The 24,542-nt window shown below is 40.8% G+C and overlaps 1 protein-coding gene across 1 annotated transcript in view; it reads left to right on the top strand.

Moving 5' to 3' along the window:
* The first annotated feature begins 14,979 nt into the window (after positions 1 to 14,979).
* PXDN (peroxidasin) overlaps positions 14,980 to 24,542 on the top strand; it is an 89,890-nt gene continuing 80,327 nt past the window's right edge. Inside the window, 2 exon segments of the mRNA XM_050893350.1 lie at positions 14,980 to 15,052; positions 15,055 to 15,220. Of these exon segments, the coding sequence (XP_050749307.1) occupies positions 14,980 to 15,052; positions 15,055 to 15,220 (239 nt within the window).

The raw sequence follows: 24,542 nt of genomic DNA, 5'->3' as shown, positions 1-24,542 counted from the left end.
ATTAACACTTCTGGTCGTCACTGCCTGTGACAGAAACAGTGACCATCAGTACATGCTGTCACGTGCAGTATGAACCCTGATCTGCACCACGACCTAACCCATGTTACCCCTGCAATGAGTTAATAACTGGTTTAGGTTTCATTATCGCTGTTAAACCATCTAATTAAAAACATCTTCCTGGAAAACAAACAAAAGTAATTACACAGGGAATTGGCAATTAATTGATTTATAAGCATACTTATGACTTTACCATATGCTTGGGTTCCTGTATTGAGTATATATTATGTCCAGCATTATGCAGTGGTATCAATAATTAATTCCGTACATTGTCCGTGCATGCCATTCTTCTTAATTGCATTCCTTAGAGATCATCCTAAATGACTAAGACAGGAGCAGCCATACAAATTCTAGACTGTCTCTCTGTCCCTCGCAAAGGCTTGTCGACTGCTGGAGGAATAGGGAAGATACCGAGGGTCGAGGACACTTTGCACAACAGAATGCAAAATACAAAGGCAGATAAAGCCATGCAGTCAACTAAGGACATCACGGCAAGAAAGAGAAGGATAATTTGTACATGACCTTGTGTATACACAATGTGATTTATATATTTTTTGTAGGTAAGACAGGCAACATTTCAGAAAATCTGATCTCTCTTTTTAGCATCACATGTAAAATTTTATTCTTAATCATGCATGTATGATACACCCAGATCTATTCTGTTTCTTGTTAGCCTTATGGCATTATGATCATGTACTGCCATAGAAGGTTTTTCATATTAGAACTTGATTCTTCATACTGTGAGACTTTTTCTGAAAGAAACACAACAAAATGGCAAAGTTTAAAAAAAGAATGAGAAACTGCAAGCGGTGAACAGATGAAAAAAGTGAACATGTTTTGGAGGATAGCTGTATTTTTTTTCTAGTGATCTCTAGCAAACAGTAATCCAAAGCATCAGGCCTAAACATATATAGAGAGGAGACTATTCTGCTTCATATATCCACAACATGTGTTATTTTATTGGTATCAGAGTTATGTTAAAGAAAATTAGGAGAACAAGAGTATCTCAAGGCCATGAAATGAAGGGAAAATGAAATTCTGAGAAAATTTGAATATGAAAGAACTTCTAGACATGCAAAAAAACTTTTTCAGCCATTCAAAGACATTGCAAACTTTTTATCAAAAGAGGAAGGAACCTACAACAGTCCGGTGACATTAATACCAAATGAAATAATATCATATGGGAGAGAATTGGCAAGCAATTCTCAAATTTTCTGGATATCTGGAATAGTCAGAATTCAGCTTTTTGTGACAGATGGGCAACAGGTCAAATATGTTTGCATCGTTGCTTTTGGAACCAATAAATAAGAAAAACCTACTCAAATGGAGAGTGATAACAGAAAAGTAATTCAAGATTTTCAGTCATGGCAGCTTGTCTGATTTGTGATCCCACCCGCCCCCTCTCTAAAAAACACCTGTTACATAGAAATTGCTGTACTGGATCAAGATGGTGATCCCCATGACGCAGTAACCTGCCTGGGACAATGGCCAGGATCAGTCTCTTTGCAGAAAACGCCCTGAACTGCTTACAAAGCAGCTGAGGGATAACCTTCCTAAAGAGAAGTTTCCCTCTGAATCTCAATAGATAGTGCTGGCCGGGAAACATAAATACTACAAATCTCTTCCTAAGCTGTGCTTTTGTTTTATTTTACCTATTTATTAGTAAAATTCTGGATTTTTCTTGCCCAGATATTTTCAGTCATAGTGTCCTTCAGAAGCTCTCATGAGAAAGTCAACAATACATTTTTGTACCACATATACGTATATAATTTACAAAATTATTTCTGATATTAGTTCTGAGTACCAGAACTTTTACTGTTAATGCATGACTTAATGTTCTTGTGATATGAAAATACATTTGTATGCTGTACAGAGCTACAGGACAAAAGGATTGAATATGGCAGTGTTCAATCCTGATAAGCAGGCAAATCACTGTACATCAAATATAAAGAGTATATTTAGCCATAGATATAAGCCTATAATTTTGTCACCTCATCTCCAGTAAAATGGATCACTGTGACCAGAAAACAGGTACATCCAACTAGACCTGATTCAATACACCGGTGGGCTAGTATGATGCAGAGTACATAAAAGAGTACATGTTCTCTACATTAGTAGTCAGCTGATCAGTGGTAGCTGAAGTAGTTAATGCCCACTCCCCGCTTCTGTTTCCTGCCAACATTAGTATTTCTTCTGAGAAATCCTTTTGCCAAAGGATATAAGCCAGCTCCTCTGGTCTTGTAAGACTATTTTTCCATCGTTGTGATCAACAGGCCCTTCTCTGTGCCTGTAGACTTAATCCTTCCTGAACTTTCTTTGATTTAATCTTTCTTGAACCTACTCTGCCCAGTATCCCAAGCAATGCCTTCATAAATAACACTAGATGTCTCTGTTGCTATTGCCCAGAAATACTTTGCATGTCGTTACATCCTCATATTACATTTTCCTTTTTCTTGCCCGTTCACTGATGGCTCTTAGACCTGTGATCAACTGTTACCTTTTGATCAAGTTTTGGAATATAGCAAAAAAATTTCTATTATCTCTAAGTAATCTCTAACCTTGCCTTTCTATTTAGTCAATCACGTCATCAAGTTCTTTATGTACAATATATCAATTCTGTGCTGATCCATCTTCTTTGGCCATTTCTGGTTTTTTATTTAAGATCAGTAATGGGATTATTTGCCTCAGTAATACCAAAAAGAGAAAAACAATGGCAGAAACTGTATTCACAAATAACTTTGAGCTCTATCCTGTCACTACTATATATAGAGAAATTTTATTCCCATCATAAAGGGAGGGATGGTGTGGAATGGGGCATGTGCAATCAATTATTCATTCAACACTTTTTGTGGAGAAAACCAGATCTAAGTCTAGAGCAAGAGTTTTCATTGCAGACACTTTTTTCAATGGAGGCATTGATCTCTAAACAGAACATTTAACCCTGCTGACAGTAGACTTGATTTTCTTAACTACCTCTCATGGACTGTTAGGAATAATTTGTGGATTCTCCGGGGTTCACTGACTGTACATTGAAAATCACTCCTCTTGCAAATGCTCTCAAAGAGCACGATCAGCCGAACTGTCTGTGGAAAGGATCAAAACAGAAGACTAAAAAGCTGCAGAACAAGTACACGGGGCCAGTAAAAAGCAAAAGAAACAGGACAGAGTCAGACGATCAAAAATGCAGGCATATAAAATGGAGAAAGTAACAAAAAAGATAGGAACACTTGTGCTGTGATATCACAACTATTCCAAGAAGAAAAAGGTTGCACAATACGGTGGAGCTGGAGGATGCAGGCACGCCCAGTGGAAGTTGCTCAGAAGCCATTTTGTTTTTCTGAGATTCACATATTAGCACTTGCACTTAGTCCTTGTTTTTGCATTAGGCTCTGGGCTCTGCCCTGTCTGAAAGTTCTGCTCCTTTCGCTACATGATTTAGGCTGTCAATGTGAGAAGCTTTAATCTTAAATTAGATCTGAAAATAAGAAATTCTTAACACTGAAAAGTCAAATGACGCTTCACTGAAGAAAACAAAATTCTGTCTCCTACTGCACACCAAATGTTAGGGCCGCACACGCTTTCCATTGAGCACGTGTCTGAGAAGCAACCAACTGTACTGTTGGGATTACTGACCAAGTTTCTTTCTCCAGCCCTGAAACACTGTGTGTGTCGCGTGACCTATATTTGTGGGCACCCATAATTTTGCTCAAGCACCCAATTTTCATCTGACACTTAAAGAGTGAGTATCCCCCCGAAGAACAGAGCCTTGGGCCAGGTTATCTTCTTTGTCAGATCTTGTAGCCTCACGTGGGGATGTCCCTTGCTCCTTACTCCTCTGGTGATGCTTGTCCTGCTATGCCTCACCAGTAGCACTGGGGCTGCAGGCACTGAGTGGTCCCAGGGGCAGTGATACCTGCAGCAGCTTCAGGGACACCAGCAGCTGCAGCAGAGAGGTCACCGGTGACCGCAGCGCTAACTGCTTCAAATTACGCTTTAGAGAACACTCTTAGTTTAGGGCCTTTCTGTGGTTATTTGCCATGAAAATGTGGCATCAATTTATATGCAGCGATTACTTATAATGGGAACAGTACAAGCAGCTGCATGTTTTTTCCATTTTTGTGGTGATCAGGAGCTGGCTGTGGTTATTTTTAAATGGTTCTGTTACTTGAATTAATATAAGTAAACACGTTATATTCAATAGGATCTGAGCAGTGTGCTGTTAGTAAATAATATGGTTTATAAAGAACAAGCTATGCAGCGACCCTCCTAACATATGGAATTGCTTCCACTCCATTCTTCATTGACCATGGCTTTTATAAAGAGAGAACAGAAGTGCACAAGTCATTACTGGATTTACACATTAAGGTGATGTAACAAAATGAAAACAGGTTTTGAGATTTTCACACATTTAAATCTTTCTCTATATGGACCATGTTGTCCTTGCCTGAGACATGGTTCCTAAAGAAAGAGATTTATTCTCCACATGCATGAAACTTTAGATTTATTTTTTTCTTGTAACATTAACACAAAAGACTAGTGTGTGCATACGTGCACATAATCTTAAACTGTGAAGTGTGCTGCCTCACAAAATCTCTGGCCGTGCCCTCAGGCTCTGCCCAGATGGATGCCCAAGATTGTGAGCCACATTCATATTTAATCAGATCAATGTTAACACCTCCACCAACAGACATGTTTAAACCTAGGTAGAAGTAAGGTCTCCACTCTGATATGAGTAATATCCAACTCTTATTGCTAAAATAGACATTTCAGCTCTTCTGACTATGCATAATACAATACCTATTCACCTCTCATGTCTATGTACCCAGACACATTTTTAATCTCCTGTGATTAAAAGTGCTGATACCCCCAAATTTCATGTTTCCTAAGAAAAGATGGATCAGGAGAGCCTTTCTGTGGTATGCCTCTTGGACCAAGAAAGAGCTTTATCTTTTAGCTCACATTTCACTAACACTTTCAGTAAACTGCAAAAAGAAAAGTTCACAGTAAAATCTAGTTTTGCTGCTCTACCCAGGAAACTAGCATGTCAACAGGAATAGCAGCAAATTTAACTAATTCAAGCCTGTTCAGGAGAAACTTATTTCTGTCAGGTGTCAATTTTTCTTATTCTCACCTCCTTAGTTATATGCTACTTTCTTAAAAAAAAAAAAAAGTTTTTAATCTTTTGAAGTTCACTTCTAGTTATTCCACTCTCTCTCATTTGCACCATCTATGGTTATCAGAATACATGTAAGGACAACTTCTGCAAATAACTTAAGCTGAATTTCCATCCCAGGAGGCAGGTCTGGAATACACTGTCTGGAAGAATAACTCATTCCAGGAGAAAAAAAGAAGTGATCTTTTTAAGCAATTGCATTTACTGTAGGACAGCTGATGCAAAATATTTAAAATTAAGAGCAAAATTGTGGTATGTCTAAAAACAGATATTGCATGATCAGCTGAACTGCTAAGTTTTTGTAGTCATAACTTATATGACTCTGTAGGATTATAAACCATTTTGAACTGACTAGGAAAAAAAGAGAATCTTTTTCAGTGTAGGTGGGTAAATAAGCAAGAAGCAATAGCAATATTCATGGCAAAGGTTGCACCTCTAATCGGACATGCTGATTCAGGTGAGGCTGCTAGCATCGCATGTGACGTGATCTTATCTATAGATAGGGATCATGCAAACCATCCCATGGTGCATCTTGTCTACACATGATCAGAAGCTGTCTGAACAGAGGTGCTCAGCACCCTGGAAAATTAATGTTCTTACATGCTTCAGTTTGAAAATCCTGGCTAAACCTTGATTTTTCAAACTGCAATTTGAAAAATTTTCTTCCTATTTCCTTCACTATTTCCTAAGGAATCTGATATGCATAGTTAAATGCTGATTACAAACAAATCCATAGACAAAAGGTAAAATATATATGCTACCTGTTATTATTAATACTCATCTATTAAATGATCTGTTTTAAACGTTCCAAGTGCACTCCCTTAAAATCTCACTGAAGTCAAGGGAAACTATGACTTTAATGAGCAGGACTTCAAAATGTGAGTGTGACAAGGTCCTGAGCTGGCTTTGAAGAGGATCTGCCTGGGTGTTCTCCTCACAGTAAGCTCTCCAAAGAAGACCAAAAAGATTTTAAACACACAAAAATACAGGTTTTGAACAAAAGTAGGAGCTTTATTTTTTAAACAAGGAAGGCTCAAAGCAGCTAGAAGAGAAATAAAAAAGATTGTACAGAGGTTCCCATGTACTCCTTGCAAGCGTGTCCTTACTTCCAAGCTAACCCATGACTTTCTGACTCACTGACTCAGCCCTTGCTTAGGCCCCGTGATCCCAGGAGGCTCTTTGAACCCTCTCCGAGATGTGACTCCCAGCTCTCTGCTACGACTCTCTTCTTAACCACTAACTGCTCCAGGCCCCAGCGTTCACACGAAGGAGCAACCCTTCTGCTTCTGTGCCACTGGGTTTCACGGTCCTTGATACTTTTTAATAACACAGATTTATAACAATCAAATAAAATGAACACCGTGACTCAAAAACAGAAAATGGAATTAGGAATCACTCGAGCACCTTCTAATGTTCTGTTTTTTAAATCTAAGACCTAAACACTTTGTGCATTGGGGAGAAAGGGCAGGGAAAACAAGAAGAAGGATGAAAAAGAAAGTCTGAAATGAAGAATTAATGACTGTGTCCTTTTAACTCTGGTGCCTCTGCAAAAGTTCTAAAATAAAATACTAAAAGTATGTTGTTCATGATGATTTTACAAATGATACTGAGATTTATTTTTTTATTTTAAGGGCTACTATTTTGTACTAAAATGCCAGTCAACTGTCGGTTTGCTAATAGATTCCTGTTAAAGAGGACAAGGTCTTCTCTTGTCTGTTTCTCCACACCACTCTGGATTAGACTCTAGCTAATTGAATTTCAATGCAATTATATTTCAAAATAATTGAAAAAATACTGTGCAAATTATAATAAGCCATTTTGCTACTGGTTCAATATATATTTGTCAGGTAAGAGATATTTGGTGCATATTCACAATAAAAATATTTTCATTTTTTAAGTGAGAAGATATGAGTTAAAGTTTCAGATTAAATATGATATATCTTTACTACAAAACATTTCAAATGAATGGAACATTTTAATTGCACTGGATTTTTAAAATATTTGTTTTTTTAATAAAACAAAAAAAGTAAGTTTAAAAAAAAAAACCTTCCTCCCTTACCCTCAATACTGCCTGACAGCTTTTTTTAGCTGTTGTTGTTCTGCTAGAAAAAAGAGACAGTGAGGAGAATAGAATGAGAATTGACAATGAAAGAAAAACAAAGAAAACCAGAAACATCAAAAGAAAAAAATCTAAAATTTGCTGATTTTCTAAAATTCTTCCAACTAACTGAAGTTTCAAATGATATGATAAGGATAAATAATAGAACCTTAACTCATGTAACCCAGCCATATTTTAAAGATATCATCACTTGCAGTCAGAACTGGATGGGAATCATTTTGCTTTCCACAGGCTATGCAAAAAGAAACAAAGAAGACCAAACCATGCAAATGTCCATTTTGTGGACGAGTGTAAGACAGAATGATCAGTGGAGGACAGTGGAGGATGTACAGCACAGATCGTTGAGAATATAATTACTGTCTGTGCAACTGAAGAGGATTGTACATTACATAGATTTGCATGCAAAAGGTACTGGTATTGCTACAGGTTTTAGTAGTGGGGTTTTTTTCTCCGTTTGTTTCTTAAGCAGGCTCTGTTTTCTTACTCTTATCTAAGCCTTGCATCTGCGAAGGCTGTTTTGCTCTCTGACGGGTCATTCTAAAATTCAAGGGCCAACAGGAAGAGAGCATAGACAGCGGACATGAAATTTTGGTCATGATACAATAACCTGAGTCACAAATCAAGACCCCTGATTTCACCGCTATTGTAACTCAAGGTTGGCCACCTGGAGCAAAGAAGACATTTTTGTTTTGTTCTCTTTTTAGTACTTATTTGTCTGTATTCTCCTTCACAGGAATATCTTACTGTCTAAAATGACTTAATCCTAACCAGAGATCCTGTAACAAACAACAGAACATCAAAGGTGACTAAAGGACGAAGATCAAACAGGAATTAGGCAACCCAGGGAGCAATTAGAGGACATCAAAACTACCCTGACGGAGAGAATAGGACCGAGCCAGCCCACCCTAGTTCAACAGTCCTACTGACTTTGATCAGCCAGGAAAACATGGATGAGTTGAGGAGGTCTGTTGATAGCCCAAATCTCAGACAACCTAGCTGAACACACCCTCTTGCCTCTTAGTGTACTTTGGTATTTGACCTGAAAGTTTGAGGATCTGTATCTTTCGGGTTTATTATTTTTAAACACAAAAACATATGTGGGAAAAAAAATAATTTTTCTTCCGAATGCCCCGTTAAAGTATCACATTACTTTTGGTTTTTCAAAGACCTTTGTTTAACTCTTACTTTAATCAAACTATGGTAAGTTGATTTTGCTCCAGAAGAACTGTTGCATTTCACTGGAAGCTAAGGCCATGACGACTAGAGCAGACCATTCCTGTCCCAGATTGTGTCATACTGGTAAAGTTGCTAATGACTCACCTTTTAGGCTTGTGAAGCATCTTGCCCAAGCTAGTCACCTACGCTCATGCTATTGTTAACAGCGAGATGGGCATTTCCAAAGGGCAAGTCAGCTGATGACAAAACCACAGAGATGTTGGCTGGAGGGGATGTCTGAAGGCCTCTTGGCCAGCCCCCTGCTCAGACAAGGACTATTGCCAGCACTATCTCCTATCAGCCACGGCTTTGTCTAATTGAATCTTGAGAATCTCTCAGAAAGAGGATTCCCAGCGTTTGCCAGCCAGTGCCACACTACCATCCTGGTAAAAAATATTTTTACATGACATCCAACCTAAACTTTTCAAGTCACAATTTACAGCCATTGCACCTTGCTATGTATATCATCTGCCACTGCAAAGGATTGTTTCACTTTATCAATTTTTGTAGTCTCTCTTCAAGGTGTCACACGTTGCTGTTGGATCACAACCTTGCCCCCACTTCACCAGATGAAACAAGCCCAGATCCCTCAGCCTGTGCTTATAGGTCACGTACTCAAGGCCCTTGGGCATCTTGGTGGTCCTCCTTCCAGTTTCTCATCATCCCCTTTGATCTGGAGAGCCCAGAATGGGATGTGTCCTTCCAGGCGGGACCTCACACGCACCAGCTGAGGAGGAAAGCACTTTCCCTGGATCTGCTGATTATGTTTCTCCTGATGATGCTTATTCTTTTAAAATTAAGAACAGAAAACATTTACACTGCTCTGGAGAGTTCAACAGGGTTTATTCAACACTGCCTCTAGGACCCTTCCTAGGATTTGGTATCCCCATGGCCAGGAGCGGCAGGGGCTCCCTGGGACAGCAGGGCAGGGCCTGGCAGCCAGGGCCTGTCCCATGCCCCAGCCAGGAGCAGGACAGCTGGGTGTCACTGGGGCAGCCCCAGCCCTGGGCATTAGACACCTCCCTGGGGACTGGGATGAGCCAAGGCTGGGCCAGGATTTTGACCTGTGGGTTGGGGTTGGGATCAGGCCCACTGGGGGAACCGGGGTCAGACACAGGCCTGGGATGGCTGGGCAGGGCCATGGGGATGGGGCTGAGCTGAGGCCGGGCTGGAAACAGCAGTTAGCTTAAAAGCAGGGCTGCTTGCCCTTGCAGGGGGCCCTGGCTTTCCCCACAGCAGCTCCCTCTCCTCAGGGACCAGCTCTGCTCTTCCCAGGCTGGCCCTGCACCCCAGCAGCCAGGCCCCTGGGCTCAAGGTGCCCAGGATCCCGACAGTACCCATCTGGGAAATGGGCACAGTCCTACTGCATTTGTCTGTCTTCAGAAAAGGCACTGTTTTTTATTTATGTCTGTAAAACATGTGGCTGGGTGGCTCTGATCCTGGCTGAGGCCTCCAGGCACAGCTGTAGTACAAATAATAGCCTGGAATCTCTTCTGGGTGAGGTATTTCCTCAGTGTAGGCAAGGGATTAAACTAATAACACCCAATTTCCCGTTATGCTGATATTAAGGAAAATCACTCTGTGGGAAACCAAGAGCTCATTGGTTCAAGTACATTTTCCTTTGGGAAAGTCTCTTCAGGGGAGTTTTCTTATTTTCCTTTATCATTACAGGCCAGCTCTTCCACTAGGTATGTCAGCTGGCTATTGAGTAAGGGCCTATGTTTTCCTATGTTTTAAGCAGCTTGCCAAAGCAGGACTTAATATTATTTTTCATTTTTATTTAATATTTTTTAATTTACTTTTTAATTTTATTTTTACTTTTTTACTTTTTAATTTTTACTTTTTTATTTTTTATTTTTACTTTTTAATTTTACTTTTTTAATTTTATTTACTTTTCAAGCCTGACTTCACTGGCCAATGCAGGTTGATAAGTGTTTTACCCCCACTGTGTTACCTGTGATAGTTGTGTGGGATCAAAAAAAAAAAAAAAGCAATTAGATCTAATAGATCCATATTGCACAGTTAGTAAAACACAAAGCTTATGGGCATTTTCCTAAATATTAGATAATGGGTTAGCAAGGTCCATTTCCTATAGCTACACCTAACAAACTCTCTCTTTGAAAGGGAGGACACATTAAAACACATTGTCTGAAAGAACAGAAATACCTGGCAAATGTAAGTTATACAGGCTGATTTAAGATACGGTAGGCATCTTTCCTTGGACACTAGCACCAGGTAGCCTGGTTGAAGTGAAGATTCAAAGATAATTTGGAAGACAACTTTTTCTTTTTTTGCCAGTTTATATAGAACCTGTCCCAGGAATTTCTTATTATAAAGAAACTAACAACGTATGTTCAGGTGATCTGCAAGACACGAGGCAAATAAAGATACCCTAGCACATTCCAGTGCTAGGTACACCCTTGTTTGAACTTTGAAGGAATCTTTTTCATAATGTAACCAGTGAAAGAGTAATTTTCCCCAGAAATTCACATTATATTCAGGAAAGGGGAATGGCAGCTTTTAAAGATATCAACAACATCACTTTCCTAACTGAGAGGAAGAAGGATATGTGACTCTGGCTTCTGTGGAGACAACATCCTCAATCTTCTTTGCTGGGCCAGCAGATACCATAAACTCTTGAATGCCCATGGTCAGAGAAGAAGTTATATTGCCTCTGACTGATCTGACTATGAAGAAGCATGAGGTATTTCAAGAAGTATGTATCTGAGTAGAGCATAAGCTTTCCTGGATAGTTGAGAAAAGTTTATGAACAAGCATTTATGAATTTAAATAATTGATTTAGCTGGTACCCTGAGTTTAGCACTCTTGCTTGCATGCCATCCAGCTACCCCATGACATTCGCTTTGCATATATAATAGAAAAAAAAGTCAAGACTGTATGCTTTCAAAATCAGTCTGAGTTTTGCTTCTGCCTTTAAAAAATTAAAGATCAGATGTGTTTAAGCTTTAGAGTCCTGTGCTGGTATATTATAATAAAAACACTTTAAATATAAGTTTCTATGGTGCTTTTTCATCAGTTATTTTGACAATCTGTTCCTCTTAACTGTTACTGTTATTGTTGACTAAAATGGTCCTAAATAATAAACTAGGTCATGATTCTGTGTCTGCCAAAGTCAATGCAAAGTGTTTCCATTGTCAGGTATCGGAAGACATATTGAAATGTCTTGAATGCCTCATTTTATATCAGAGATAGAATGTTAACCTGGAGATATAAACCAAACTGAAGAGGATTTGAGCTTATATTTCTTATATCTGAATTTTTAGCAAAACAAAAAATAAAAGTATTAACTATTTGATCTTTTGGAAAGGTTTTTTTTTTTTTATTACTTCAGCAAAGCAAAAGCTATAAAACTAAATTACTGGTGTGGAATAAAACCAGCAAGTGGCAGTATTTGACAAAAATCTGAGAGGTAAGTAGGAAACTTTTAAAAGCAAATGGAGATTTACACTATTTCTAATTATAAGGTAAGTACTTCTCCTAGCATTCAGAAAGAAAGATATCTCATTTCCAGCATAAATATCTTATTTTTTTGTTAGGTCAACTCCTCAACTAGAGAAATTGGAAACAGAAGACAAATTTCCCATGGATATTGATATGCAGGGCCAACAAAAATTACCCTACACATTTTATAAACATTCTTCTATGAAAACTGGCTAAGAATAGAAAGATAGATCAAAACCATTTGGAAGTCTTATTTATCAAAAACCTTCTCTGCCACCAATTTAGAATAGCATGGAATGAATCTTAAGATCATAGAATCATAGAATCGTTTAGGTTGTAAAAGACCTTTGAGATCATTGAGTCCAACCATAAACCTAACACCTCATACTCTACCAGATTCCACAGGGCATGAAAAAAGTCTAACTTAAATGACTTATGAGGCATTGATAGTATATTAACCAAGAGTCTGGAGGTTACATGTGACAAAGTAAATGGCAAGAATGCTATATAGCATGTTAAGGCCAAATTGCCTAATTAGAGTGAAAACATCTATGCACTTTTAATCTCACTCTCAGAATTATGTATGTATAGCATAGATACTTATAATGCATAGTACAATAGTCTAGCAAGTCCCCAAATGCTAAAAACTTTTCAGAACAATTTTAATTTCCTATAGAAAACATAATCAATTTTGACTATGTATTTTTGAAAAGAATCATCATAAAACACCAAAATGCCACAAAATAAACTGTCATCATATTTTCCTAAATGCTACGAATATTCCAATTTAGTGATATCTCTATATTACTGTGTTTAATTATCTAACCTCAGATGTTCTGCTGCTTTTAGTATGGGCGCTGCAGGATGACAGATTTACAACCACCAAGATGCTCTAATGTGAGTGGCATTTCCGGGACAAAAACTTACTTGTGCCAACACTTACTTGCGCCAACACTTGCACTTTGTGGGTCAAAAGTGCCCGAGCTTTTACTGGACCAGGAAACAAATTTGATTTTCAGATTAAGACATGCATATATCCCAACACTGATTACAAAAGCAGAGGAGGTGATACACATAGCAGCTGCCTGCTGAATTGACATTGAGGTGATGAACATTTTAAGCTGCTTCTTCTCTAAACTCTCTTCTACTTCAGACTGGTATCTTCCACTGTAAAACAGCTGACGTGTATGTATATGAGTTTCTGAGCAACTTATCATGTTGAAATGGCAGATTAAGCCCAGCTCTGCAACCGTGTTTAGAAATGTACCCAATTTGGAAGTGTATCTAAATGTTAAGAGTCTTATAGGAGTCTCTGACTGCCCTAGAAACTCAGTAATCATACTACTGATGGCATGTCAGTAAGCCTCCCCTATCTCCAGACACAGATAGAGCCCGCAGGTGCGCAGTTAGCCAGCCTCCAGCTCACTGGGAGGCTGAAGGATGTTTTAAAGAATTCAGGACTCCTTACAACAAGAAAAACACTTCTATGCTTCCATTAGCTAACTCCTTTTTAAGATACAAGCAGTCATTTCTAACTTTAGAGAAGAGAGACATAGCGACTCAGGAAAGACGTAGTCAAATAGTACTTCTGCAGAAAGAAAGTTACAGATAATGACTCATCTCAGCATATTTTGATTCTGGGCCCATCAGTGATTTCCAGCGCTCGTAGCATACTTCCAGGCTCTGATTTCCTACATGAGGTGTTTGACTTGGTGTTTAAAAAAAAAAAAAAAAAAAAAAGTAATTCCCTGGCTTATGTGCTAAAACCCAGTTTTCACAGTGAGATTCAGAGGAAGAATTACTATAGTTACTTTTTAGGCAAGAATGGCCTCTACATTGTTCCTTGAAGAAAAAGGCATGCAGGCAACCCTGCAGAAGTGCCATGGCTTATTTCTGGGGTGGAACTGGGGGTGCTGACACTCATCATTTGTAAAAGAATACGTTGTTGTTACACTCCATAGGTTAGTTGTGATCACTGTTATTGTTATCATAGAAATGCCATTCCAATGTTTTCACCTGGGACAGCCAAAGCATGGAGAGGGTTGGAGAAAAGGTGTCTGTCTGCTTTGGACCTGACATCACGTAAGAACGACAACATATTCAGGGCAATGTTAGAAATCTCAAAGGTAATCAAGTTTTGTGTTCCCAAGCAAGATTTGTGTTGAGAAAGTGTTGAGATCACGGGAGCTAAGGCTGCAACCTTTACTCTTGTAAGTACAGTTACATTCTGGTGGTCCTCTTACACCTCCTTGCCAGTGTACACACCTACCCAAAAACATCAGCTGAATGTAATTCAGGGCAAATCGGACGGATTTTCCTGATTCAGCAGTAAAAGTTGCAGCCCTAAGAGGGGGTAGTCCAAGGGCTGTGTATGTGAGTCTTTCAGACCAGGGCAGAAACGGGACTTTGTTGAACTTGCTTCTTCCTGTAAGGGTTTCTCTTTCCCTTCTCTTTTTTCCCTTAACTCTTCTCTTTGCTTCCTGTTCTCCTTTCCTCTCCTTTCCCTTCCTTTTTCTTTCCCGTTCTTTTCCCGTCTCCACTCCTCTCACTTCCCTTCATTTTCCCTTCCTTCTCTCCTCTCCTCTCCCGAGGTGCACGCAGTCGTCCGTCTCAGGGGGCACCTTCGCACCCTCCCTTCCCGGGGATGGAGGCGAGGGCCGGGGAGCACCCACCCAGGGGCGGCGGCCGGACCCCTCGCCCCGGGGCGCGGCGCTGCCCCGCCGTGCGTGCGCAGAGCGGCGCGGAGCCCCCGCGGCGGGGCGGCCGCCCAGCCCGCCGCCGGCCGGGGCGGGCCCACCGCCGTCCCCTCCTCCAGCCTGCGCGGGGGACGGGATCGCCCCGCCGCCGACCAGAGCGGCAGCCGCGGCCGGGGAGCGGAGCGGGCGCGACGCGGACCTGCCGGAGCCCCTCTCCTTCTCCCTCCTCCTCCTCCTCCTCGCCCGCGCCCTGCAGCATGGCCCGGCGCGAAGCGGCGGCCGCCCCCGGCCTCTGCCTCCTGCTCCTGCTGCTGCTCCGCAGCGGGGGGCTCGCCCCCCCGCCGCCGCGCAGCCCCCGGCGCCGCCGCCGCCGCCGCCGCAGCAGCAGCGCGGGAGCGTGTGGTGCCCCAGCCGCTGCCTCTGCTTCCGCACCACGGTGCGCTGCATGCATCTGATGCTGGAGAGCGTCCCCGCCGTGTCCCCCCAAACCACCATCCTGTGAGTAGCCGGGCGGGGGCTGGCTCGGCGGGGCGAGCGGCGGCCCGGCGGGCAGGGAGGGGGCGGAGGGGAGGGCAGAGGAGGAGGAGGAGGAGGGGATACCTGGGGTGGGAGGCACTTTGGGTGGCGGTGGAGCCTCAGCTCTTTGTCTGCGGTCGGGGGAGGGGGGTGGACCCGCGGCAGTGGCTCTGCCCGAGCGGCCCCGGGCGCCCCCCCCGCTGCTGGCGGGGCTCCTCGGCGAACGGCGGCGGGGCGGCCCGGGGCTGCCCGCGGCTCGGCTCGGCTCGGCGGGGCTGGGCTGGGCTGGGCTGCGCTGGGCTGGGCTCGCCGCTCCCCGGTCCCGGGGGTGGCGGTGCCCCGGAGCGCTCCTGCCCAGCTTTGGCCGCGCGGGGGGCGGGTGGGGTCTGGCCGGTGCCCCTGGTTTTGCGGGGGCAGTTAGAGGTGGATATTCTGGTTAACCTGCGGGCACTGTGTCTCCAGTTTAATGGTCCCTAGAAGGATTTTGCTGCTTCCTTAGTATCCAGCTTAAAAGCATATTCAGTTGGCAGGAGGATCGACAGGGATATATGTGGCACTTTCTGTTCAGCTCTGAGACACGGTGGGAATGTATGAGCAAACCGGGACCCAAACCCTGGGCTTAGCGAAGACTAACCCAGTTCGAGTTCCTGCAAATGACTGAGGACATGTGAACGTACAGTTCTCTGTCCTGTTTTTCAATTCAGGCACTAATGTGTCAGTTAAAGTGCCCGGCCATTCTTCTGTAGAGTCCCGTCACTGTTTTGAGTAGGATTGTGTTGGTAATAAAATTCAGTATTGAGAAGGATTAAAATTTATTTCGTTCACACTGATTTTACTGCAACAGTGACCTTTCCAGCCATATTTGCCTGTAATAAATGCAAAGATCTAAACGAACATCACAGGCTATTTTGTTTCGAGGCTTACTGTGAGGAACGGATTTGTTCCACTGACCCGCTTATATGTTACTTGTGCTCAGAAAGCTCTTGGCACCGGCCCTGCCCTTCCCTTACACACACGCAGCCGTGGAAGCTGAGCAGAGCTTGGCCCTGGGAATTTTCTGCGGGGCCTCCTGTAATAAATTGACTTGTGACTTTGTCAGATATTTTCGAAAGGGGTCTATAAAGCCTTGGTGTGTTTCAGCTTCCAAGTATTATTTAATGTGAAGAGTACAGTCATTTAACATCAACTGAGTCCCTCTTTGGCAAGAAGCGCAGCCTCTTGGCAGAATGGGATTAGTCCTGCAGTACTTGTAAACCTTTTAGGGAACAATACAGGAAGTGGGTGGTTAATGTTTCTTACATTTGAAACAAAGTACATTTACAGAACACCTTTTGCCTTGAGATTACAGGAAACTGTGTAAAGCTAGTTTTGGGAATCATCTTAAATGTAAAAAAAAAAAAAAAAAAAAAGAAAATCTTTAGAGTGTGGAGTCAAGTCTTAATGGCTTGGTTTCATGTTAAAGGTAGAAGGCCTGCAACAGCAGAAAGTATTAGATTAAACCTAGCCAGGGTGGAGCTCCCCTTACAGTGGGTATTTATAATCTTGCAGTGAGTCAGAGGAGAATGTGTGAACAATGCAAGCATTATACTCGTCTAACCCCACTAATATATCAAATTATCTAGTATCCCAAATCTGAATTATCATTCCAGTATAATGCAAGCTACAATGCAGCAGAAGTAATGAAAAAGAAGTTAAAAACGTTTTTTCAGCTTGACAAAGAACAGTAATTCTCAAAGTACGCCTGCAGATGACCAGCATTCTTCAAAACATAATGGTGGCCTTACTTGTCATCTGGTAATGGGTATTGTCCTTTTTCACCAACTGACTAGGGGACTGTTATAAATAAGTAATACTACATCTGTAAATGCGCAATTACTCCTGCTACAGTTCTGCTGAATGGCTGTGAATGGGGAGGAGATGGGCCAGAAGATAGTCAGGCAATATGAATCTCTGGGACAAAGAACAATGATACAATTTATTTAGTAATCAGTAGTTTGAAGGTACCAATTATACATAAATAGCTTACCTATTGTATATGAATTGCCTACCTTTAGCTGTAGGATGTACTTTCAGAATAATTATTACATGTCTGAGGTACTCATTGAATTACCAGATGGTTTACCACTCATTTTTACCTTACTGCTATGTAGAACTGCAGTTCTACACGGCAGTGTTATGCTTCGTGGAGGTAGCCCATCACCCACAGAAGGCTTTCTACACTCAAGAATAGTTTCTTTTTTAAGCATGAAAATAAGAAGCAGTTATTTCATCTCTGCTTTGACTCTCACAGTTTGTCATTCATGTGGAGCCTGTATATTAAATGTATTTTCTTTAGTAGTGGTGTTGATAGCTAGATAATTAGAAATAATGAATTAATTTCAATTGAACGCCTTCCTCTTTAAAACATGGACTTACAAAATCCTGCAAAGTGTGTTGCTGATGGGTTAAAGCCATTTTTACTGGCATTGGTGAATTCCACATTCTTGTCTGTTTTATTTCTTCCTTGGGACACAGACTGACTGAGCAAACTAATTTTGTAAAAAAACCCATCACCATAAGTTTTTCCTCATTTATAAGTATATAGTTATATTGGTTTTTGCTTAGCAGTGGTTCTGAAAACTGTCCCATTTTGGAAGCTGAGTTGACTTTGCTCTACTTCACATGTAATTTGTTATATGGATTAAAACAGCATGGGGCCCAGACCAACAGTGCAGCCAAATGTTTTTCCCCACATATCAAAAATGTCTACTCCTAATCTCAGGCTCTCTTTTGAAAACTGTTCATAACATTACTAGTTGCTGACCTTGCCAGTGCTACTTCTGGCTGTACATTTTCTCACTCTCTCCTGCTTCCCCCACCTTCTGGCACTTCCCCCTTCACTGCTGCAGGCTGGGATCCATGGCTTAGATTTCTTCTGCAGGGTGGATTCTGCCAGCTTCAAAAGTGCTTGTGGAGCCTTGCGTGAGCACGTGGTTTCACCCAAGATGAGATTATTGCCCAAACTCTTGGTAGCACTAGGGCCAGCATCCCAGACAGCAGGTCCTGTGCTGACTTCCCTTAAGAATGGAGACCCACCTCCAAAGTGGTTTGCAAAACCACTTCATGCCTTAAGTAGGGTCCTGGAAGTTTCCTTTCATCTCTGACTAAATATGTGCTCATGTATTCACAGAAATTGCTGAAACATATTTATATTAGACCATTTAAACGGTTGAGGAATGTAAAATTCTGGATACAGTACTATTGCTGTTCTCTCTTCCCTGAATTGTATCCTATCTTACATTTATTTAGGGGATTTCTGTGTTTCGCAGCCATTTCTAGTTCATGGTGTTCGTAATTCTGACAGGGGTCCTTTGAGTATTGATGCAGTATGTTACTATTTGTATATTGCCTAAACATGACCAAAATCCAAACCTGTCTACGGGACTAGTTACACATACTCAGACCAATACTAAAATTTGTTCAAAGTTTTTCTTGGCAGCACCTGGATGCTCTCTGATTTTTTGCTAGCTGTATGAGCATAATTGCCTTCATCGCAGTTGGGTCTCAAAGACTGAACAAGAATAGAAACTAGCATTCTGTTATAAGCAGAAAAGGTAAAAATTGACAAAAAATCATTGTCACAGAAGAAAGTGGACTTGGTTTGCACTAAGAATGGCATGCAAATTATTGAGGAAAAAAATTATTTTGAAATAAGTCACTTGTAATAATATTTGCTACAGGTAATTATTACTTTGGCTCTCCTGCATGTCTGTTATGAATAAACCACCTTTTCAATATGCAAGTATAATTTGAAGTGATCAGACCTTAGTAGGACTTTTTAAATTGCAGTCATTCCAGGTGAGTAGCTTTTGAAGGTAGTTGCTGAAATTAAATTGAAGGCAACAGTCTCAGTGTTGCTTGTTACTGCTTTTGTTTACATGATTCCAACATATTCTACAAATTGAATAGTTTACAGTGCATGCCTATTTATTTATTTATTGTAATTTCTGGTCTGTAGTGTAAATGTCAAGGATCCATCCAAAGGGAAAGAGGAAGGTGTTAGTTGTTTAATTCTATGGCGACTTTCTAGACAGCCGTATAAGAAGTACTTACTTTTTTTTCATAGCTCCATGAGAATTTTTGTGGAATCTGATGTACATTCACAATGCCAGTGAAAAGCGTTACTAATGCTTTTCAAGAGCATCTATCTTAATACAATTTTAAAAAAAATAACTGAATTACACAAATCACACATCTGTTTGGAGCATACATGAATTACCAAAGAGATAGCGGTAATGGAAACATAATGACATTTTGCATTTCAGTGTTGATTTGTGATAACATTATGCCTCTTAACAGAGGCATTTAGGGAAAAGAAATGGGTGATATGTATGGATTCTGTCAGTGCAGGAGTCTCTGGGCTATCATAGCAGAAGGATGCATGCTATTTGCAGATCTGCTGTTTGCAAATGATGCATTATCAGTCAGCAAGCCACCAGCCCATTTTCATCTGAAAAATGCAGGATCCTTGCTTCTGATCAGATCTTTGAAGCCCTTTTAGAAAACTTCCTGTACATTAAGCAATTAAGACATCAAATAAATATCCCTCGACACTGTGAAGAACAAAGGACTGTAGTCTCAAATCTGGACTGTGAGTAAGCTTGATCACTTCACTGCCGAGCATCAATTTACATATAGGAGGTAGTCGAGAGATATGACACTGGTATAAGATTTTAATTAAGACACAGAGATTTGTATATACTTAGTGTTCAAAAAAGAAGAACAGATACTGAAGGTTTACTTGAAGTGTTTGAGAATAACTGAATACAGACACAGATGTTGATACACTCATGGCTGGATAGCAAACTGCATTAGATGCTAATGATGATTTGCTTGAATTACACAAGGCAGGGGGAAAGCATAAGATTATTTCAATAAAAATTATCTTAGGTCTTCCTTCATGGAAATTTTATGACCAAGTGCAGAATTCAATTTGAGATTAAACCACCTACATGTAGGTCTCTATACGCAGGAGTCTACAGCCATGTTTGGTGTCTGAGCTTCCCTTCTAGTGAGTAGCAGCTTAGCCAATACAATCCATAGTGCCTGGAGCAGGACTTGGCTCACCCAAAGGGGGACACCTAGGACTCGATTAATTTGCTAACTATGGTATCTAGCACCACTTGAATTCCCTTGAGAAAATACTTTCTAGCCTCCAGCTGCCTCTCCAAAAAGGACACAGGTCTCCCATTGGGCCTGTGTCATACCTGCTTGCTCCCAACAGATGTCTCAGATAGCCTAGGACATCTAAACCAACAGCAGGCACCACTGTTTGGACAACTGAATTAAGCTGCTAGTGTTTGGGCAGTTCATTTGTTCTCTGGCCTTCTCCAGCATGAGTGTGTTGACTAGTCTTCTGTTGACAATAAAAGGAGTTTAAACATCTGTATGTAGATGTTGATATTTATTTGTCTAAACAAAAGCTTAAAATATTTTTCAGAAGAGAATGTTTTCGTAGTATTTTCAACAGAAAGAAACTACTTGCAAAAAGCAGGCTAAGGAGTCATACACAATACAGAAAGTAATTTACTTTAAAGTGTGTTAATTGTTGCTAAAAGGAGAGTATTTCTCCTCCATTAAGCCCTATTCTCTGAGTACCAACAAATCAAGTGAATACTGCAAAAGATACCAAACCTAGACAGCAAAGCAACTGTGGAGGATGTGTAGGATGTGAACCCTGCTAAAGGCATTCCTGGGCAATCTGTCTGTACTGCTGATGGAACAAGCCAGGACCAAGGCATGAATGTGTTAAGGAGACATTTGCAGAGCTTGCAGAATGTGCTTGGTTGTTAGCAGGAGGCAGAAGGGCACAACATTGACAGAGTGTTTGGCATTTACTGAGAGACATTAGGCAAAGCTGCTGAGGGATGCAGCAGAAGGCCCAAATGAGTCTTCGTTTCAAGAACTTATCTGCAAGTCACTAGATCCACTAGTGGGAAAGTATCTTTGTCATCTCAGCAGCAAGTTAACCCTCATCAAACTCTTTGTTGAAGAATGGGAAAACATGTGGAGCAAAATCATACCCACCATTTCCTGCAAGTATCTTACTGTATATTTAACACACTGTCATGAGAGGAATATGTTGTCTTATGTTACAGTTAATAAATATAATTTCTGGTTTTCATCTTTTTTACTAAGTTGTATTTTTGACCAGTAGATACCTAACCTTTGAGTGTTAAAATGCTGAATATGTATTTATTTACAGAGAGATGTCTGTAATGAGTCAAACCAAAGATCTGTTTGACCTAATATCTGTTCTTTGAGGGTGACTGAAAGGACAGCTTATAAACAAGAAGACAGCATAGGGCAGCATATAGCCGTTCATCCCTATAAGAATTTATAGCTTAGGGATTTTCTGAGCTAAAGATTATTTCCATATTCTATGTAAATCTTGATGGATTTCTCCTCCACAAATTGTTTAACCTCTTTTTTTCAGCTAATTTAGCTGTTACGTACACTGATAACTTTTGGTGACAAGGAATACTACACAAACTACATGGTGTAAATTGCTCTCTTCTTTTGTTTGAAGTCTGAAAGTTGTTAGGTTCACTTGGTATCCCCCATTTCTTTTGTTGGAAGAGACAATGAATACTCGATCCCTCTCTATCATCTCAATGCCAGCCATGATTTTATGACCTTTGATCCTAAGCTTCTCCATTCATTTTGTTTTAAAGTTGAGGAGCCTTCTCACTGAAAGGTCGATGTTCTTAACCTCTCATCATCTGAATTGCTCCTTGCCCGCTCTGCTGTGTTTTGAGGTGAGGGAATTGTAACTTCCCCCAGTATTTGCATGGACAGATCTGGTATGTGGGCTAACTGGGGATTTATACAGCAGCATTAGGATCATCTCTGTTTTTATTTTCTGTTCCTTTCCTAATAATTCCCAACATGATATTTCCTTCTCTTGAACTGTTGTTTTCATGGAATTATCAAGGGTAGCTTAAGATCTTGTCCATAAGTAGTAATGATCAGTTCTAGGCCCACCATTTTATTTTTAAAGTTTGGTTTTCTCCATATACATTACTTCATATTATTATCATAGAATCATAGAACGGTTTGTGTTGGAAGGGACCTTAAAGACCATCTAGTTCCAACCCCCCTGCCATGGGCACGGACACCTTCCACTAGACCAGCTTGCTCAAAGCCCCATCCAACCTGGCCTTGAACACTTCCAGAGATGGGGCATCCACAATCTCTCTGGGCAACCTGTTCCAGTGCCTCACCATTCTCACAGCGAAGAACTTCTTCCTTATGTCTAATCTAAATCTACCCTCTTTCAGTTCAAAGCCATTACCCCTAGTCCTATTGCTACATGCCCTTGTAAAAAGTCCCTCTCCAGCTTTCTTGTAGGCCCCCTTTAGGTACTGGAAGGCTGCTATAAGGTCTCCCTGGAGCCTTCTTTTCTCCAGGCTGAACAACCCAACTCTCTCAGCCTGTCTTCATAGGAGAGGTGCTCCAGCCCTCTGATCATCTTCGTGGCCCTCCTCTGTACTCGCTCCAACAGGTCCATGTCCTTCTTATGTTGGGGGCCCCAGAGCTGAATGCAGTACTCCAGGTGGGGTCTCACGGGAGCGGAGTAGAGGGGGAGAATCACCTCCCTTGCAACAGGTCTGCATTTTAATGGCCATTCATGGCCTGTTGACAGGTCATTGTGCTGTTCTTCCTAGTCAGACTTTGTTAAAATCAATGAATATCATAAGCAAAACTTTGTTCTCTCTGTTGTTCATCCCTCTTTCACTTATGAATAAATTAAACAACGCAGAACCCATCACAGCTCTCTGTGAAATTCTACTGGTGACCTTTCCCCACTATGAAAATTCGCCATTTACTACCAACATCTCTTTATATGCTCATCTGGACTGTGTAGGATATTTGCTTTCTAGCTGTTTCAAAAGATTTTCTTCTAAGTCCCAGAGCTGTGGGGCTTTGGACTGTGGTCAGCACAAGATTTTTTCATTTGTTCTACTGAAACGTTTTAGAAAGCCATGAAGATTATATAAATCAGTGGATCGCGTGGTATTATTGTCTAGGTCCCCAGTTGAAAATCACAGTTTTTTGTCTTCCTGACTCTGCTAACAGATAGCTTCAGTGCCTCTGCCGTTACTCAGTTTTCCCAAACAGCAGCAAAATTGGAAGTGATGTGTTATATCAATTTTTATCATTACTTTGGGGAATTTAGGGGCATGAGGGATATTGAATAAGAAATTTTTGAGTAGCAGAGATAAACATGGGATGACTCACTGGAAAGAGTAAGAAATGGATGCTTGGACATGAGTAAATATACTCTTTCTCTCAATTCCCAAAGCAGGCTGGTGAGAAAATAACAGGGAGATGCCTATCCCTTGCATCATCAGGAGGTTCTGGATCTGAGACACAAGGAGAGGGTTGACTGTCTTGTCTAACAATGTGGTAAACACATGCCTAAGAGAAAAATGTGACTAATAAATATTCCAACCTCCTCCATTTTTCTGAGTAGCTCTTACTGACTTCTTTCCCAGGTGAGGTCAGTGCTCATTAAGAGATGAGATGGGGATGTCATTAACCAGCAGAAAACTTGGTCTTTTAGATATTAAATAAATGTTAGGCTGCCCATGTGTGCTTATGGATTGGCTTGTAAGTAAAATAAGTTTAAATTAAAAGGTTGAAGATCCAACAGAAAAGAAAAATAGAAAGTGTAGCCAGTAAAGAAGAGAACAGAGCTCGGGGTAAAGGTAGAAGGAAGCTGTGGAAAGAAAACAACATAATATAATAGAAGAAATTGCTATTGCTCTTATGACATGAAAAAATAGCAGGCAACTATTCAGAAAATAACAAAAGAAGAAGGGAAATAGTGCGTGATGTGTAAAATTGCATAATATTTTATTTTTTTAATTACAAAATGTCGTTTTACAGGAATATTTTACTGCGTATAATGGGTAAAATGAAAATGTTGGATTAATGTTTTCAGGCCCCAATTCTATTTTGAACAATTGAAAAACAAACTGTAAATTTTCAGCCCTCTTGATTCATGTCTCAAACTGGTATTTTTTCAATTATTTCTTTTTGGATTCATATTTTTGAGACTTTCAAAGCTTATTGTAGTTTGTTTACAGCATTTTTCCCCACTTCACATATTTTTTTGTGATCCAGTATTTTGTACACTCTAGATCTCATTTTGCAAATGTGAACTTATTCTTAGCTTTGTATACATGAGTAATCCCCAGGCTTCTGATTATTCCTGGGCTTGGACATTTGCTGAGTCTTTTTGCAGCAAGCCGAAGTGTTT

Source organism: Gymnogyps californianus, chromosome 3, assembly GCF_018139145.2.
Source record: "Gymnogyps californianus isolate 813 chromosome 3, ASM1813914v2, whole genome shotgun sequence".
Classification (NCBI taxonomy): domain Eukaryota; kingdom Metazoa; phylum Chordata; class Aves; order Accipitriformes; family Cathartidae; genus Gymnogyps; species Gymnogyps californianus.
The sequence above is the reverse complement of the archived record's forward strand: the minus strand, read 5'-3'. Positions and strand labels throughout refer to the sequence as shown.